General features: G+C 29.5%; 1 protein-coding gene and 1 long non-coding RNA gene across 2 annotated transcripts in view; one reads left to right on the forward strand and one right to left on the reverse strand.

Moving 5' to 3' along the window:
- Positions 1–20,929, reverse strand: part of bif (protein phosphatase 1-binding protein bifocal) — a 100,001-nt gene that overhangs the window by 41,765 nt on the left and 37,307 nt on the right. The window contains exon 2 of the mRNA XM_016074224.5: positions 1,323–1,506. Coding sequence (XP_015929710.3) covers positions 1,323–1,506 — 184 coding nt within the window. The remainder of the gene's footprint in view (positions 1–1,322; positions 1,507–20,929) is intronic.
- LOC122270592 (uncharacterized) lies at positions 17,450–20,530 on the forward strand. Its single transcript, XR_006225900.3, has 2 exons — positions 17,450–17,694; positions 18,961–20,530. It is a non-coding gene; the product is annotated as an uncharacterized LOC122270592 (long non-coding RNA).

The following is a 20,929-nucleotide window of genomic DNA, read 5'->3' on the forward strand; positions in this document are numbered from 1 at the left end:
ACAACAAAAGATCATTCTTCAATTTGTGTTTAAGTCTTTTATTAGGAATCACGTTCGCAATTGTCTTTATTTACTTTATCTATGAAGTTGGGGTTCCGCTGAAGGAGGGCTTTTCAATTAGAGTTCCATTGCCGAAAATAAAATATTAGCCGCTGCCTTAGGCACAGCAAAGGGTTGGGAACAATTATTAGAAAAAGAATGAATAACAATGAGTGTATATCGTTGAATGAGAGTAGAGAAGTGAAATTGATCGAAACTGGTAACTTATTGCTTTACAGGAAGTAGGATAAAATTTGGAAAAAATGTGACTTGTTGCATCAAAACAACCGCACCTTTCTCACGTGCTTCATTGCATTCTACAATCCATGTAGGTCATCGCTAACAAAACAAATTATTCTTCTTTGTTCTTTTGATTGAACAAGCAAAATTTCTTTTAGGATCAGAAATTAAAAATAAAACAGTGATTGCGTAATATATCATTACGAGGTATTATAATACAAGGGGCGGGTAGCATGTTGAAAAGTACACGGGCGTAACTTCAATTCGCTTCTTAATTTACGGAATTTTTAAAAAGGAAAGTTTCGAGGGAAAAAACCGTAGAGTAGTATTCGTCTATAACAGAATCTCTAAATTTGTATAAGTAAAAGCTGCCACAGTTACAAAAAAGTCAACTTGCTTGTTTTCAGAGGAATTAGCAAGACTTATAGCAAAGTTTAATAGTTGAAAAGTTAAAGTTTTAATACTTGATTATTGGCTTAATAAATTGGACTTAAAATGCTTTTGTATACCAAATCATGAAAAAAAATCAAACATATCTAAACAAAAAATTGTTATTTTGTTGTAGCATTGTTGTGATGAAGATTTTAGAGAATTTTCAGAATAATTCAAAATTCTGTAATTAATTTTGTAAGTAAATTATTTTTGATATAATAAGTTTTGTAGAATTTGAAATGAAGGGCTTTATTACATGACAATGATAAGCTGGTTTCCAATGTAGTGATACCATAAAAAAATAAAGAGTGACTTCTTTCTTGTATTCAATTTCAGACAAAGTAAGAGTACGAAATATGCACAGTGAAAAATACCAAACTCATTCTTATATCAACTTACATTATTCCTTATATTAACTTAACCGTTTGATATTTTCTTGATATGAATTTGATAATGGAAGTGATAGCTAAAACAATAAACTATCATTCAACTTGTTTCCCCGTAATTTCTTTTCTTTGTCTAATCATCAATGCCCCACAGTAAAGCCTCCAGCTAAATCAATACAATATTTTAAATCATACAATATTTCAAGACATTATCAATGCACTTACCAGATGAGCCAATGACAGTGTTGGCTTTTAGCTTAGGGGGAGTAGGAGGAGGTTGATCGTTTGGTATGACTTCATTGGCAGAGGATGTAGGAGAGGCAGATCGATCTGAATCTTCTAATAGTGATGATTCAGACGGATATACGAAGGTATTATTATCTGTATCATCGTCAAAGGTGATTTTCAGCTGCAAGAGATAAAAGAAAAAAATTATTTAAAAAAATTTTAATGGTAGAATAATTATTAATGTTTCTAAAAGTATGCATATTAAGCAACTGTTATTTGGTTTGGGCCGATATTACAAATATGCACATTTTTATATTGTGCCTAAACTTGTTTTCAGTTTTTAAAAAAATATAATAATAAGATTTATTTACTGCGTATAAGCTACAAGTACATAGAATTCAAAAAATAAATTAAAGACATCTAATCGAGATAACATGGAAAAGGTTGTAAAGATTTTTTAATGGAGAATAATATCAAACAAACTAACAAATCAAACTCGCTTCTGTACTTCACTAAGAACTCGCTTTATATATTACATTTTGAGTTTATCTGTATTTTCTTGAATTTCAATTTTTTTTCTTGATTGTTTTATTTTGCATTTTTTGTTTTATTTAGCATTTTTTGCTTAATAAGTTCTACTTTTGTTTAAATTTTTTTGGTGCTCCTCACACTATTGTATTGATATATTTTGCTTTGGCTGTATTAATACAATATTAGAGAGCACTATTTCTTCGGTTATAATCGTGTGAGCTGATGACGAGATTATATCTTTTCCTCATTCTATTTTTCCTTTTTTTAAAATTTAGTAAATATTTTTTAAAACATTTTTCTGAGAGAAATTATCACAAAATTGCGCGAATTGAAAATAGTATTTTTATTTTGCACAATTTTAATAATTAAAAGAAATATTTATTGTTGTACGCATTATGCATTCTAAACATTTGTAATAAAAACAAATTACTGTCTACAGTTACAGTATTTATATTAATTACCTATCAGGTCTTATAAATACTTATCCCCAGTAGTACAATTCTTTTTACCATCACGGCCTTCTTTAAAATTCAGTAAATTGCAACATTGTTCTCTACTACACAGCCAATTTTTTTAAAAATTTAAATAATGAATTAATAATAAAGGAATAATAAAGGATTAATAATAAAAGAAATCAAGCAAATTTTCGGCAGTTTTCCAAATTTGCGTCAACGCCAGCCAATACATACCATCCCGCTTCTTGTCAATAATCATTATCGACCAATATCGCGATCTGGCCACTTTGAAATTAAATCCTCGTTATAATAATAATAATAAAAATAAAACGAGGATAACATTGAGGAAGGGACTCTTGTCCTTTACAAAACCTTTAAGCTGACCCTCTATGCCTGCTGCGCATGTTTTTAACAGGTGAAAATTCCAATAACTTAAAAGTAACTTTATGGAATCAATACTAAGGAATAGCTTGTTTAAAAAAAATATCACCTTTGGTTAAAGTGTGGTCAAGTGCATTTACTCAAATGTTTTATTTGCCGATTACAAATTAATATACAAACAAATATATATACAATATATAACAAATTTATATACAAACAAATAAACACGACTGTGTCCTTTTTGTTAGTGAGACTACTTTCGTGCCGTTTTAGAAAGTAATGCAAGTTTACGTTATCAAATGAACACTTGATAAGTTCCTGGGAATGCCTACACCAGTGATTCTCAACCACTGTGCCGCGTCACTTTTGTGTGCCGCCAAATTCTTAAAATGTGCCGCCAAATATTAGAAATGATACAATAAAAATTGTAATGCTTTTTTAATCACGAGTAAAGTTTAAAGTAAAGAAAAGTGTATACATATATGTATTATAGTTTTTCCACTCTTTAACCACGGGAACATCTTTGTCAGCGATTGTCTTGTCTCTGACAATCTTAAAATAAGAAGGAAGTGTTTAAATTGTCGTTGACAATTTTAAAAAATGTTGAAATAAGTAGGAAATTTAATGATCATTAAAATTATTAATTATCAAAGGAAAGCAAGCTAAATATTAACTTTCAAACTAAAATAAAAGCTAATCATTAAAGTAAGCTATGCAATTAAAAGTTATAAAAAATACTAACAAATAATAAGCTAACAATTAATAATCAGCAAAAGCACTAGTTGACAAGAATTAATAATCAGCAAAATAACTAGCTATAGAAAACAAGCAAACAATTAATAACTAGCAAAAAACATAAGTAACTGTTACTAACTAATAAAAAATTAGACGAAAGAAATAATTAATTCCTTAATAAATGTGCTTTTGTAGTACATATTATTTTATTTCACATTCAAAATTATTATCACAAACTATTTAACACAGTGTATTATAGTAAAGTAAATAACTTTTAAACTAATTTCTTTCATTGTGTGCCGTCAAACTTCGAAATCGTTAAAAGTGTGCCGTCACAAAAAAAAGGTTGAGAATCACTGGCCTACACATTGATAAGGGTTAAAGAAAAATGTAATTGAAGGTCATTTATTTCAAATTTGTATCCAAAAGGCAATCCTACGAGCTTATAGTGTATTTTTAGATGAGTCCAGGTGGTCAATTAAAAGGAAAGCAGCAAATGAATTCGCATAAGTATATAATAAAAAAATAAGTCATGTGTAATTTATAGTGTAATATTTGTGTCGAATCAATAGTGCATTATAAATAAAAGTAATTTATGTTAAAATTATGTTAGAGAGGGAAAATAAATTCCATTTACATTACATTTATACTATAGAATTTAAAAAAAAGTAATTTTCATCAAATTTACAATACCGAATAAAAAATTTATGTTAAATTTATAAGAAAAAAGGAAATTCTTATGAGCATATTTTGTATAAAATAGCACATAGTTCCGAATTAAAAAAATAATTTATCTCAAATTTATTTGTTATAATTCTCCAACGCTGGCAGTAGTGGGTATAGTGGTAAATTGGTATAGTGGAGAATTCATAGTGGTATAGTGCCTGCATAGTATAGTGGTGAATTCATATGCTCAGGGGAAAAATTATTATGAGTTAATGATGCATTTTATATAAAATGATAAAAATTACAGAATAAATAAAAGTAACTTATGTCAGTTTTAAAGGTCAGAAAAAATAAAATTGATATATGTCAAACTTACTGTACAAATAAATTAAAGTAATTTATGTCAAATTTATGTATACAAAACAATACCTTTGCAGTTTTGAACAATTTTTAGAACAGTGCCTACATATAAATCTTGGGCAAAGGAGGATAAAATGACAATGAATTAATACGTGAAAAAATATTCCTGATGCAGTTTTGGAACTGTTTCTAAAATGAGTACTGGTGGATAATATAACATATGAATTTATGTAGTATAGGATTATGTTATACACGGAAATGTGGAGAACCACAGCCAACAAATTCATAAGATTCAATAACCGTGATGTATCTATTATTTATTAATTTCTCACGTTCTCTTATAAGGTAAAAAATGTTGAGTTCAATTGGTTTGTTTCCGCTTGTTGAAAACCTTTCATCGTCACGACACGCATGATACAAGTGAGTCAAGAACTACACTGCGTTATTTGCCGGAGAGAGCTAGCAGCAAGGTCGTACTGCAAACGATAAATACGTCCTTGTCCGCAAAAGATCCGGAACAAAAATAAAAGAAATATCGCTTGATACTTTTCTCGTTTTCTTTTGAGAACGAAAACTGAATATAAAAGAGATTAATTATCATTGAATTATATTACAACTGGAGAACGGAAATTCTCGACCTCGGTTTGCTTAATATTGTATGATAAAGAATGAAAAGTACTCACGTCGTTTGAAGTTTTTATTGTTTACTCAACTCAAGGAAATGTAGATCATAAGACTATTTGGAAAGTGTTTCGTTGTGAATTACAATCAAGTTATGTAAAATGCTTCAATACCAGTTACATGGGGAATTTATTTTCCAAATTGCTTATCAAAATTTTTTGGAGATTTGTCAATAACTCATATACACCTCTAGTTGAATCCTTTTAATTTCTTTTTAATTAATGGCAGAAAACCTGCATTTTTCATTTTCTTTGCTAGGATTTAATAATAGTAGTAAAATAAAATAACAAAGTTGAACTGTTACGGTAGAAATGAAATAAAGATAAATGAAGAAGAACAGTTGAAATGAAATAAAGAAAAATTATGAGCTTAATAAGCTAGGAAATAGTATTAATAAATAATTCTCCATAAGTTACAAGCAAGGAATAAAAAAAAATTTGGCAAAGCAATGTCTTCATTTTATTTTTACTGTGCATTATTTACATTGAAATGTTATTAAAGTCTAATATTATAAGCAATAACAACATTATGCCTTTCACAAAATAAACAAACAAAAAAAAAAGATAGTTTTATTGGGGGTTTTAGAATTACGCAAAAAAGAATGAAAGAAAACTAATTCCTCAGCATTGTGAAATACAAAGACCAAATATTATTTTAACTTTTTAATGTATTTGGTCTGTTCATGTTTGATTTACAGAGTCTAAGTAAACTAAGAAAAAAAAAATTTAAAATAACATTTCCTGTTTCAAGATTTAAAGAGCTAACTGATAATATTTACTTTTCAAAATAAGAATAAAATGTTTGATTTAAATCAACAGTATATTTTATTTTTAAATACTTATATCAAATTAGATTTATACTGTTTTAATACTTCATATAAGGAAAGAAAATTTCATTAAAACTGATTTAATAAAAAAATTGGGGAGAATAGTTTTGAATAACTGTTTCTACGGTTGTAAAATACGAGCTAAAGTTTTAGTGTAAAAAGTAATTTTACTATTCCTAATTCGATTAAAAAATTTGAATTAATATATTTCTGATTAATTAATTAGTATAATTCTGATAATAAAGTTTGGTAAATATGTAAAGAAATACAGGAAGTATCACTTTGTTTTTTCCTTTTTCGTTTTTTTTTTCTTGTTTGTTTTAAATTTAAGTGTTGGTTAAACAAAAAAAATTCATGCTTTCAGTGATTAGTGTTTATGTCTATAGATATCATTAGATATCCTTTTGACGTCCATAGGGTTGATGGGTTTGACTCTTAATATAGACATCGATTTACATTTTTTTTGTAATTTTTATGCTTACTAATCCACACAACATATTGTTTTTTAGAGCAAAACACTACTAAAATGTTTTTATTTTAATTCTTTTCTTTTAATAATATAAATGAGGTCAATTTATGCTGTACTAATGTTTTCAATAACAAATTGCTAGCACACATCAATTTAATTCCACAGAAAATCTAGGGTACTTAGGTGAATATCAGTCAGTTATTCACTGATTCGCTGTCTCACGGATTAACTCATTCCCTTGATTCGCCAACTCACTAATATATTAATATTCCAAGTAACTGATTCATTACCTTTCTTCTTTTATTCTATCCTTCTGTTTTAGTTAGATATGTGCTCGTGACGTCAGAGTGTGTATCAATCCTGATTGGTTGTTAAAACGTGGCATTTGTTATGTTATCAACTGTTCTTTCTATTCTATTTCGTAACCCTAGTCCGTCAAGTATGAATTATTTTAATGACACATTCTATATTCTTTCACAAAGAAATATTTGGTTACTTAACACAAAGGCAGGCACTAAACCAATAAACAAATCATTTATGCAACGAAGTTGTCAGATACACAAAATAAAAATCATCACATCTACAATAGAATAGATAAACAATAAATCTAAGTTAAATAAAAGACGTAGACAAGAAAGTATTATACTTTAACAAGTTCGATATGCGATACACGTTTTATTTATTTAACTTTGCGCTAATTAACGTTCTAACTTACGAGGAGAAACCTAGCTCAAATTAGCAATATCAAGAATATTAACGCGCCATCTTGTTTATAAGCAAGATGGCGTTTATAAACACCTGGCCTATGACCTCAGTTGGCGCTGAGCTCACAAATCCAGGTGTCTGTGCATCAGTGATTTTCTTCTTCTCGAGTTGCAAGTACCCAATTGCTTTTTCGAAAATCACCCATAAAGGCTGTTGTTATGGCCATGTGAACCATAAATAACGTGCTTTTAAAACAAAAATTCTTTAAAAACCAAACATAAAAATTTAAATAATGGTTCTTTATAAATTGCATTGTCAAAGGATATTCGCTAAAAGTAAAGTAACATCCCGCCAAGAGGGTGATGGAAGTGCAGGATCCACAATCTTAAGACAACGATATGACGATAGTAATAATGGCAACATTGCTCACTGGCTACCTTAGCCAAAGAAGCTGGCGCAACTAGATTTCTAGCTTGATAAGGCGGAACCAGGGATCGAAATTCGGTCCTTAAACAATAATAACGCAATGTCTTAACCACTCGACTATCATGGTTCGGCTATCAGACTTCGATAGAGCCAAAGAATTAAGTAATTCTAGTTTCTTTCCTCTAAATGCTAAAGATGATTTTAAGTAACGAACAAACTAGAAATGTTTAATGATGATTTGTGGAGAGAAAAAAAAGGGAAACAACACAATACTGTTCCTACTTTCGACTCACGCTCTAATTCTCATCAGATTTCATTCGCGAGCGCGATTTCCATTAGTGAAGAGAAAATTTAGGCGAAACCATCTGATTATCCTTCGACCATTAACCCATCCTATGACATTCATCCGGCCAGGTCACTGCAATGATGATCGCCAAGCATTCCGGCCAAACAGTTAATTGAAACTTCTTAACTGCCTTCGACTCGACTGATAAAGTTAGGCATTCATCCGGAACATTAGCGATGGCACAATAATACCTCACAAAAATCTGATAACGCTTACGCTGTCCTTATGCTATGTTCATCGTTTTGTAACACGCGCATTCATAGGCTAATGTCACTAAAAAAGTAGCCGGAGGGGTTTCCGGCCATACAATTGGGAAAAAGAAGACACTGTATTGGCTTCTTAAGTATTATTTTCATTTGTTTAAATGCCCTCTTGTCTAGTAGTTCATTAGCAGGGAGCCTGTGTCACCAACCTTTCGCCAAGGCTCGCCATGGGAATATAGAGTGTTAATGTGTTGGGGAAATGATAAAACAATAATCGAAGACATTGGCGAAAAAAAACTAATGACATGTTTGTAGAGTAGATGAATGCCAATAAAAAAATGTGATTCGGAATCAATGGCTTGAAATAATCGAATGCGTTTTATGCGCTCTAATCCAATTAGCTGTGTTTATCTCTATTAAAATGAACAAAAGGCGAATGGAACTCTCAATTACGGTTGGAATTTTACAATGCATAATGAAAATCTAGTTATCATTATAAAAACTCCATATGGGGAAGATAAAAATTTCATATGTCAATGAGTTTTTTGAACTTGGATTGTGATTTGTTTAAAATCTATTTTGTGATCAGCATTGCATTTAAGATTAGTATTTGAATTGGTCATTGATTTCTCAAAAGATGAAAGTATTTATAATTTAATTCCTTAAATATAAATTTTATTGGTACCGGACGGGTTAAACCTTTGACAATAAGGGTAGAAAAAAAGTGGAATTATTTTCTTATAAAAGTAAATTTCACAAAAATTTTAAAAAAAATTGCGACACTTCCCAAACATTATCCCAAAAATTCTAACAACTAGACATATTTTACTTTACACTACAATATTATCAAAAGTTTTTACACTTAGACATATTTTTCCTTAGTCGTTGCGAATACACAGGGGTGCTAATTGATTTACTTTCTGCAAAATTTTTAAAAGAAGTGATAGAGTATTAAACACTAGAATTTCTAATAATTTATTTACTTTTGAATACTTCCCAAAAGTTACATTTATTTATTTTAACACATACGTATAAATGCTTGTGTGCTTAATGCGAAGAATGGCTTATAAGCTGTTGGCAAATTGAAAAACAAATTACCCAATTTAGAGTAGAACAGTAGAATGTACATCTAAGTTTGGGACGGGACTCAAACCTGCTACTTCCATGCTACAAAGCTTATGGTGGAATGACGAAGACCATGGAGAAGACTTGCCTTTCAAAATTTTAGGAACAATTTATGCATACATTACATTATTTATGTGTAATAATGGGCGTTATTTGTTTTATTTAAATTCAGTATGCCAATACGAACCAAATATCAAAATTTATTCCCACTCGAAAAGATGTTCCGACAAAACTGAGCAAATTGGCACTTCTGAATAAAATCATCTCAATTACCAAAGTCATAAATTATTTCCTCCCTGAGGGAATCCTGGACTGTCAAAAAAAGAATAGGTATGGAATGTGTGTACCCCACAGATCCGATTTTTACATTTTACAACATTAATGACTGCAACTTTAAAGTTGCCTCAGTAGTCCAAAGAATGGACTGTTCGGCTCCCAATAAGGAGACCAAGGTTCGAATCTCGGTGGTGGTTGTTTGATACGAATTCTGCTCCTGACTCGTACCGTCCACTCTGCTGACGTAAAATACCCTCAGTGGTATTTTTGTCGGATGTTGGGTTAGAGTCCCCTAGAAGTCACACTAACCGTGGAAGGTTTTCCTCTCAGTGTAACGCAAATATTCTATCAAAATGTCCTCCACGAAGGCTAATTTCTCCCAATGCTTAATCCTGAAGTTCCCTTGTCTTCTAGGTTGAGTTCAAAATTACAAGGCTACGGAGTTGAACACTGATTGTCGTAAACCCTAAAAATGGGTCAGCTGTTCAACTCTAGCCGTAAAACAAAATATAACCTTAAAGGCAGGGAGCATAATTTAAAAATATAATAAACAGTTAAATTTAACAAAACAATTATAAAAAAGTTTCTTAGCTCTTAGAAACTATCCACATAATATCCTTAGAGCCTCTGAGTTTATGCAAGAAATATTCAGACGTCATGATTCAAGATCATTTTAAACCAAATTTATTGAGAAAAAGATACCTAAAAGTTATTCATTTTACAAAGAAGCGGTCTTTGGTAAAGCCTACAGTTGGCGAAAATGTCGATGCAATCGTAGCACTTTTACACTAGATTATATTAAGGCTCCTATACTATCAGAGCTGACCTATCAAGCAATATTGGAGCAAACAAGTTCGCAAGTTAACGTTATTTTAGTATTTGTTATGTTATTACAGAGATGCTAACTGCTGCGGACACGCCAAAATAATTTAAAAAGCGGTAAATAACTACAAAGTAAATTTTGCATGCAGTTGACAATATTTGCTTGCTTTTAAAAATGTTAAGCATGTAATAAGTACTATAAGTGGTGAATTATATAAGCCTACGCATTGTTTAGAAATAGTGGTGGATTAAAATCTACTAAATCGAACTTATGAAGCCAAGAATTACAATTAATAAACTGCCACTTGAAAATATTTATTCGCTGTGCTTATGTCAGCTCTTTGCTCCAACAATAAATGATAAGTCGACCTGTCTAATTCAGGGGCTCTAGATTATATATTTGGCCATACTTTGTTCGTGACGTTGTATCGGTTAAAGCATGCATTTTGTTGTCACTCAAGAAAAAAAAATAATAATAACGATTCCTAAAACAACGCTGAAGTTGGTAGAAGGCTAATTTTGAATTTGAAAATACGTTTTATTTATTTTTGATAACTTTTTAGAATAAATTACACTAAAATTATCCAAATACGTCATAGTTTTAGATTCGCATGCAAACAATTAGCATTGTGATACTTGGTCGTAATGAGTGTGTTAAAAACCGCTAAATGATGTTATTGTATTCTCTCGCTTTTGAAACCGTAATTGCAGAAATATCATGACAGTAATTACTGGATCAGCATTGTTCTTGCCTAATTACATGTTCCTTGACCTTTTTCCTCGTCATGTATCTACTATTTCAACACAATTTATATCGAGCGTGAGTAAAAATGGTCATCGGTGAATAAACAAAGCTATTTTATTAAATGAAGATGTTATCGTTTAAAAGAAACGTGTTCTTTAAAGTGATTTCAACACCTACAGAAACATTTTAAATGAAACTAGCCTGAAACGACAAAGAGAACTTTCACTTTGTTGCAAATCGTGACTATATCTATAATTTAAGAGTAGAGAGCAGCCGAGATTTATTTTTTTGCTTTAATAGATCTTAGATCGTTTTCAGTATTTATTGCTCAACTCCATGCAGGATGGAACAATTAGGATAAAAAAACAAACATTTAACATGCGTCTTTTAGTACACAAATTGCAAGAAAACTTGAACATTGTTAGGAAAACAAAGTAAAGTAACCTGATTAAAGAACTTTCCAAAATTCCCACAAACTAGGGAAACACTTAAAAATCAGTGACGAATTTTCACTAGGCTACAAGAAATATAATAACCTTTAAGTTGTTCGATTCATCAAATACTTCTGTAGAAACCTTGCTCCGTTTTTAAAAATAAGTTTCTCAATGACAACAAATGTTGTATATTTTGAAACAACACAGACTCAATGACAATTTTATTCTTTCTGTGAATCTCCATTTTTATTCGGATGTGATTAAAGCAAAATTTTACAAATTCCAAGGTTCATATTTTAAATTAGAATCTATGCGATGCATAATAATTTATCAAGTTTTAAAACTTGTAACTTATATTAACGTAAAACTTATTAACATAAGAACTTTTAACTTGTTTAAAAACTTTTTTTATAGTTTTTTAAGGGCAATTAAAAACGTTCATTTTCTTCGAATGCTTTTTTAAGAAACACAAAAGTTATTAAGTTAAAAGATTCTACAACAGCATTTAATGTGGAAGTTTTCTAAATAACTTACAATCATAGCTACCAAATTAATATCTTGGCAGCTATTTATAGAAAATTTTGTAAAATTTTAAATTACTTAATGATTGTTTAAATTATTTTTAGTTCTTTATAAATAAATTTTTAAAAATAAAAGTGGTATTTTTGCTATTTTTAAAATTATATATATATTTTTTAATTTTTTTACTAAAATTAAGCTCTACTGTTTTGACTATCCACTTTATACATAATAAATTTTTTAGGTGAGGTTTTTTTATGACCCCTTCAAGTGGACGTAAATTCTATGATCCATAATTACTCGTTTACTATATATTTTTTTAAATTCAATTTACGAAAAATTTTCCACCGCTATACGGAAACAATAAAAAAAATATAAAAATCCGTTAGTCATGCTGCACAGTTTTATTAATGTTCGCAAAATTAAATTTGTTAGAATTGCTTTTACATATCAACTAGCTCTTTTAGTTTTCCCCGAAAGATTTCATTTTTGTATATAAAGTGTCGGCAAAATGCATAAAATCACCTTTTATTTTTCATTAAATTAATACAGTTTAAAATGAATTTGTCTACCATTATATTTAAATAATTTTATTTTATATAAAATCTTTCGCGAAATAACAGCAAATTACAATTTTACGAAACGCCCAGATTCAATTTCATTATCTTAACCTTGTTACTTACCACTAGAAAATGATCTTTTGAAATGCTTGAAAGATAGCAGGTAAGCTTTCATTACTCGTATTTCGCCTCCACCTTTCTGAACACTCGGCATCTATGCATGCATGGAATCCATAGCACATTTTCCTAAATTTTACTTTTTTCAAAATATTAATACGTTAATCACTTTTCTTTTTTCTTCTGTTCTTTTAAGATTCTATGAACACTCAAGAATTTTGAATTTAATCTCCTAGTCTTTGATATGTGGATATTTTCGTATCGCGAAGAATCACTTAACTTAAGAAGAAAGCACAAATTTAATCAAAATAAACGATTTCTAGTCATTGTCTTTGCTTTTGTTATCATCGTTACTTTTTATACCAATTTCAAAATTTTTAAAAATTGATCCAAAGTTTAAAAATTTACAAATTAACATTTTCTGTATTGTAAAATATTCCTTATTTTAAAATTATATTAATAATTGGAACAAGTAATTAATAAACGTGGAAAAGAATAATTGGAATACTTTCAGCATGTATTTGAGTTATTGTGAAAATAGAAAATTTAGTAAACAAAATTATCGACATATCAAAATTTTTATACTACATATGCGAAACACGCAAGTGACATATTATTTTTAAATGACACCATAGATGCCAACAGCTCCTGAGTCGATGAAATTTTTAAAGAAGTAATAGAGAACTAACTATAATGGGCAGATTTTTGGTTAATTCCGATAACTCTTCAAAAAGTTTAATTCTGCGAAACTGTAATAAAGAGACGTTTGCATACCTGCCAACTTTTACGCATTTGGCGTAAAATTTTTCTTTTATATTTAAAGTGGTAGTAAATATATGCTTTTTTTTCTTTTATAAACTTAATCTTTAAATTATTTTGATCACCACTATACTTAAAAAAATTAAGCATATATATTGATATGCGTTGCGATCATGGTTGTCAGCTAAAGCTTTTTCAAATACAACGTATTTTCTGGCTTAAAATTTTAATTTTCATTCCATTTTAATACCACTGGAAAAAATCATAATGGAAGGGATTAAAAGTTGGCAGGTATGCGTTTGACTTAGGCCTTCGAATTATTTAGAAGTAGTGGTGGGTACAAATCCTATAAATCAAATTCACTGAACCAAGAATCTTACATTTAAATGCTAACACTAGAAAATATTCAACCAAAAACCGGAGCAAGTTAGCGTCTCTGTGACACTTTTAAGCTACTGATATTTAAATAATCAGCTTAAATAATTAGAAAAATTGACTTAAGTTTTGCGGAAACTCTTACAACTTATTTATTAGCATTAGTCTATTTTAATCATTAGCATAAGGTACAGTATAAAAAAAAATTAGACTAATAAAAGTTGCATTATTTTTTAATATTTAAATATTTTAAACACTGACACATTTCCTTATTACTAACTTTATTTAATAAAATCCATAATCCGTCATAAAAACTTGAAGTGATAGTTACATTCAAATGACCTCATAGTATTTTATTACATGCATATATATTCCTGGCTTACACTTTCAGTGATAAAAATTCATATTTAATTCATACTGCAAATTTCACCATTGCGGAAATATATAACTGAAATGCATTCCATGTAACTCTGTAATAAAAACTAAACCGCTTTTTATCGAATTAATAGGTGAATGGAGTAGATTTAGTTTTAGTGTTGCCATAAAAAAAGAAGGGTATAAACATGATTCTCCCTTTCATTCACTTTCGATATTATTGCTAATAAAAGCTGAAAGTAGCACATACTAAAAAACACCTTAAACTTTCGCTCTCGAATCTAAATACGTTTATAAAGAAAAAGCCTTAAATATTGTGTATAAAAAAGAAAATAGCTTAATAGGTGCAACGGCCTTTCTTGCTGGCCAATGAAAACCATCGTTTCGGACACGCTCGTGCGGCTCAACTCGTTGGAGCACAATCCAATGGAAATCAGACGCTTGATGAGAGAGATAATTAGTCATATACCTTTGGGAGTCAATACTTTCCCCTTTTTTGAAACCTGCCGTGATCAAAATCCCATTATGTGATCGTGACGGTATTGAAAGGCTTCGATTCATACACCCATGATGCGATAGTATCAGTTGAAAGTTTATTTTCGGTGAATTTTTTTTATTTTGGACATAGCTCACATTACACGTTTTAATTCAATGGTTTTTTTTTTTTTAACCTGTGGCCTGCAGACTACTTGTAGTCTGAAATAAGTTTTTATAAGGTCCTCGAAATTGTGGCCTTTCATCACCATCATAATAATAATAATGGAGGGAAAATAACGCTCGGATCTCTTAGTATTTATGCAGCTATCATGCAGTAACATCAGTTGAAAGGAGTCTTGTTAAACTATTCCTCAGTGAATCTTTTATTTTGGACAATAAACGTTTTAATCCAGTGTTTTTTTTTAAACCTGTGGCCTGTAGACTACTTGTAGCCTGAGTTAGGTTTTTATAAGGTCCTCGAAATTGTGGCCTTTCATCACCATCATAATAATAATAATGGAGGAAAAATAACACTCCGATCTCTTAGTATTTATGCAGCTATCATGCAGTAATATCAGTTGAAAGGAGTTTTGTTAAACTATTCCTCAGTGAATCTTTTATTTTGGACATTATACGTTTTAATCCAGTGTTCTTTTTAAACCTGTGGCCTGCAGACTACTTGTTGCCTGAGTTAGGTCTTTATGAAGTCCGCGAAATTGCAGCCTTTCATCATCATAATAAAAATAATGAAGTAGGAAAATAACATTCAGATTTCTCAGTATTTATACAGCTATCATTCAGTAGTATCAGTTGAAAGGCGTCTTGCTAAACTATTCCACTGTGAATCTTTTATTTTGGACGTAGCTTACATTATTCGCTTTAACCCAGTGACTCTCTACTAATGATCTGCTGTCCACTTATCGTCAGTGGTACGTTTTAACACGTTGGATGCCATGGGGGTCACTGTTGCCCTGCACTGAGTTTGTTCGTAGCGCCACTGGGGGGGGGGGTTACCGGTGACCGGCGAAGCCAAGCTTATTAAAAACACATAATTCAAGTAAATTTTTAATTTTTTTAATATTATTATCGTTACTAAAATTGTTTGAGGAAATTAATGCAAGATAGAACACACAAAAATAATTTTATCTATATACACAGGGATGCCAACTTGCTCCGGACAGCGAATGAATATTCTCAAGTGGTAGTTTATTAAATGTGAATCTTGATTTAATAAATTCAATTTAGTAGATTTTTATCCACCACTATTTTTAAAGAATTCTTAGGCTTACAAATTCACAACTTTTTCAGTTATTATATGCGAAACCTTTTGAAAATTAGCGAAATCTGTCCCCTACAAAAAATGACCAATAGAAACCAATAAAAACATTCATTGATATCAATAGAATTCTATTGGTCTGTACTTGTTTCTATTGATATTTCAACTGATGTCAACTGATATCAGTAGTGTATTGGCATCAATAGATGTTGAACAGTAGGGTATTCTATTGGTCTGTACTTGTTCCTATTGACATTTCAACTGATATCAGTAGTGTACTGGTATCAATAGATATTGATCAATAGAATTCTACTGGTCTGTACTTGTTCCCATTGACATTTCAACTGATATCAGCAGTGTATTGGTATCAATGGATATTGATCAGTAGGTATTCTATTGGTATATACTTGTCAGTATTTCACACTTCAACTGATGACTACTGACATCAGTAGGGTACTTGTATCAATAGATGTTGATCAGTTAGGTATTCTACTTGTTTTATCAATGTATGAACTGATATCTACAGATTTTTATTGACACCAGTAAAACTTAGCAATTATTGATCAATAGGTATTTTATTAGTCTATATTTGTTTTCATGAATACATCAACAGGTGCCTATAGAATTGCTTTACATACGTTTGCTTACAATACATATTTTTCCGGAAATCTAACAGGTTACGACCTTTTAAAATTAGATTACTTTGTTAATAATTCTTCATTATTTCATTTTTTTTTTTCTTGATTATGTACTGATTTCCGGTCATTAATTTCTTAGATTTTTATAAGGATTCTTAACATGTATATTAAGGGTAGTGAGAACGTACACTTTCTATGTGCACTAATTAAAGAATACATATTTAAAATTATTAAAATCATATTATTATTTTGGAAGAAAGGAAGTTTTTGAGTAAAACTTTTACACATCTTAATAACTTTAAAATCTGCTTAAAGTCATTCAAATGAAAGTAATTTTATAATAAAAGTAATTTAGTAATAAAACTTGTTTTTATTAGTTTATCATTTATTTACTTATTTATTTTGTAATTTACAAAATTTATTTTAATCAAGTCATGATGACAAAAAAAATATTATTAATTATAATCCCACTTTAAATTTTATTATAAGTTGTTTTTAATTTTTATTGATTTATTATTATTATTGAATTTATACTAAACTAGAACTATTCGCAAAATAAATTAATCTTTTTAGGTTTCAAACAACTTCGTAGCAAAAGAAATACATTTACATAAATTAAAAATTCATATAAAATCTCAAACTTTTTACCTTCAAACATTAACCTCGCCATCATAAATTTATAAATTTCAGTCCCTTTTTGAAATTTGTTTTAAATAAATTTGGATCATAAAACAAAATAAACTTTTTTGAATGAAATAAGTAAATTTGTTTTGTAGAAACATAGTTAATTCAATCCAATTGAATCTATAAAAGCAAAAAGGAGTTATTAATTCAGAAACGAAAGGGGAGCATGCAAAATACGAGAATTGACTTTTAGTCGTTCGTTAAATGCGTTTTAATCGTTCGTTAAATCATATCAAGCTGCCTACACTCCCAATTTTGAGAATGTTCCTTTTAAACTTTTTCCCCAGTTCATTCCGTTTCTCAGTCTGAAGTTCCAGCCAATCACATTACTCCGACTTACGTTCAATGTTTACAATTGAGCGTCATGGAAAGAATGACGCATATTATGGGGAGAAATATTTTAGTAAGTGTAATTTTTTCTTTATTTCTTATTTTTATTTGCATCTTTGTTAGTTACAGAAATATTAAAACGTATGCTTGAGTTTTATTGATATTATAAGTTATCTATACATGTATATTATTCTTGAATTATTACTGCATGTGCATGCATATCTAGGGTTACGATATACTCGTATACAGATTCCATGAAAAGAAAGTATTTTTAATGTTTTTTTTTTCTGGGTTTCTTAATCAGACTTAAATAGAAACACTTTGTTCACATGTTATTTACATAAATTCCCATTAATATCACCGTTAGTATCAAATTAATTATTTATTTAGTTGTGTATAATATTTTTAAACTTTGCATTATATTTTAAGTGTTAATCACAAATTCTTTTGTTATTTTAATGCTTTTCCTGAACTGTAGCCAAAAAATATGTAGCAAAGCTTGATAACAATATTTACAAAGAATATATATAGATTTTAAGGTAAAGATATGTGTAAAAACTTTATATACAGTGAAATTTTTTTTTTTCTTTTTGCTCTCTGAAAGGCAATTTAATGTTTAGGTAATCTAAATTTATATTATTAGTATAATTTATTAATTACATTAAATTTATGTTATTAGTATAACTACTAAATGATATTTTTTTGCTACTCTGTCTTGACTGTGTTCAAGTAAATGCAAAAAAACATTTTCAATTATTAAATATTTTTATAAACAATAATTATTTTTATAAGTAGTTATTTTTATAAATAATTACTTTTCTATTTGCATTTAAATTTTCTTTGTTTACTTCATTTTTGTTATGGGTTAGAAACAATCCTTACACTTTCTTATGTATTTAATCTTAGCTGGATATAACTTTTTTTTTCTTTTCTTTAACATGTTGAATGCCATGCTAATTTTACACGGCTTGCCCGTCTGGCCAAAATGATTTTTTTCAGTATGTATTGCATTAATTTCTTCCAACCATCTTAGTAATGATAATAATATAAAAAAATTAGGAGCATTAAAAATTTATTCTAATAATCTAGGCTTCGCCGTTCATCGGTGACCCCTGTGGCGCTACAAACAAACTCAGTGCCAGTCACCGGTGACCCCTATGGCATTCAACGTGTTAAATTAGTTCAATAATATTAAATTATCAATAATATTAAATTTAAAAGTTATTATGGCTAAACCTATTCCTAATGTAATAAAATGTGTACATTGTGATGAAAACTTTCAACAACTTATTCAAATAAAATACTTTTACATTGATTAGTTCTGTTTAAAATTTTCTAGCCGAACTGAATGCATGACAAGACTCTTATTTGGGTTACATGGAGAAGAAAACCACGCAAACATGTCACGGATAGTCTGGCGTCATGATCCGTCTACCACAAAGGATATTTTACGTCAGCACTGTGGTCAGTGCAAACTTTCTATTGCGACATTTCTGGAAATAATGAAGCTGATCACTTCACAAATACTGCTGTTAATTTCCTCCACTTGTTTTTACTCTCCCCTACAGCCAAATCTTCTCCACCATTGTAAGAATGATAGACTAAAATATAAAGAATCTGCCTGATGTGGATGCTGCAGGAAAGATTTGGTTAGGCCTCCTCTGCAATGCTTTGCCAATGTACCTCCTCCAGCAAGTTTTTTAACTGTGTTAAGTAGTGAAAATTGAAAAAGAGTCTGTGATTCGGTTTTTTCGAAACTTGAAATATGTTTTAATTTAAAAGTTCTGTGCGAAACATGTGAACTTTTTTTATAAATACCTACATTACACAAGTCTTACCAGCTCTTCCTTGAGCCTTTGAAATGAACTTAAAGTCGTTTCACTCTGTATAGCAAATTTATCTGTATATTATTACCTTTTACTATGATGTTTTATTATTTTCTCATAATAATGCTAATTTTATTTAACTTTAAACTATAATTTTGTAAATTTGGTTTAGGTTATTCTTACTGGTTAATTTCCCATTGTATTAAGTATGATTTTCCATTATAATTTTACTGCTGTTGTTGTGTTTTCTTTGTTTACTTGCTCTTTTTAATTACTGACCTTTAATTATGATATTACTATCTATATATACATAACCCATGCTAAGGATTTAAAATTATTAGCCAGTTTTTAAAATTCTAAGCCAAAGGCAAATCTTAACAATTTTTTATGATTGATTTTTTCAGTAGGAAAATGCATATTTATTATAAATTGAATTATTTTATAAAAATGCAACTACAAATTAAGAATCATTTTGCAGTTGGGAGGAGTAAATGAACAATGAATGGATAAACTTTTCTTTTTGTTCGAAAACAGCATTCGCCAATACTTTCCCCAAAATAACATTTTTGTTTTGCCAAATTTCAAGTTTAATATATATGGTAAGATGACAAATGCTTAGCACAAGCTTTGCATAGATAAAAATCAAATAAATGGTATATCATTTGTGTGTATAAGGATTTAAAGCTTATGGTATACTTTAAGATTGTTCTGTCATTTTTTTCTTTCTTAAATATTGAAACTTTTTACTCTTAAAATGCTATGTCAAACACAATGAGGGGGGGGGGTCTTGAAATGACAATAAATTGACTATATTTTAGTCAGGTTTTTGGCTATCAATAAAGTAACATCCAACTAATCCCCATTCCATTTTCATAAAATCTGAAGAATCCATTTGTACTTTTATAATGTTGCTCCAAAACATTATTTTGTGTAGTATTGTAGATTCCAATATTATTCACAATAATTTTCTAACATTTTAATTTATTGTTTAAAAAAAATTTAATTAACTATAAAGAAGCTTAAAAAAAGTTGATTTGTTTTTATAAACATAATGCTATAGCTTTTGATAAAGTGTTAATTGATGTCAGTGTTTTATTTCTCGGTATAAATCAGGTGACTTAACTTATTTACCCAATTGTGTATCAATGTTTTATTTTCCATTCAGAGCTGTTCGTGTATCAAACTGTAGTAACACACTATGCTTGTTTTAAGAATAAACCGGTTTTTAAAACACTATTCCAGTATGCTGAGCACAGTACACTAGTACCAGTATATGCTTGCTCTAGCATGATACTAGATAATGAAACTACAATTTAGGTATTATACCGGAGCCAGTATCCTGCTAACTTGTGAAACACCAGCTTCGGTATGATACCGGCGGATGAAACGCTGGGTCTGGTATAATTCCCGATCTAGTATCATACCAGAACCGGTATTTCATACGCCGGCATGATTTTTTTTTATACCAGGAATTTTTTCCAA

The sequence above is a fragment of the Parasteatoda tepidariorum genome, chromosome 4, assembly GCF_982258835.1.
Source record: "Parasteatoda tepidariorum strain Cologne lab strain chromosome 4, Ptep-v5.0, whole genome shotgun sequence".
Taxonomy (NCBI): domain Eukaryota; kingdom Metazoa; phylum Arthropoda; class Arachnida; order Araneae; family Theridiidae; genus Parasteatoda; species Parasteatoda tepidariorum.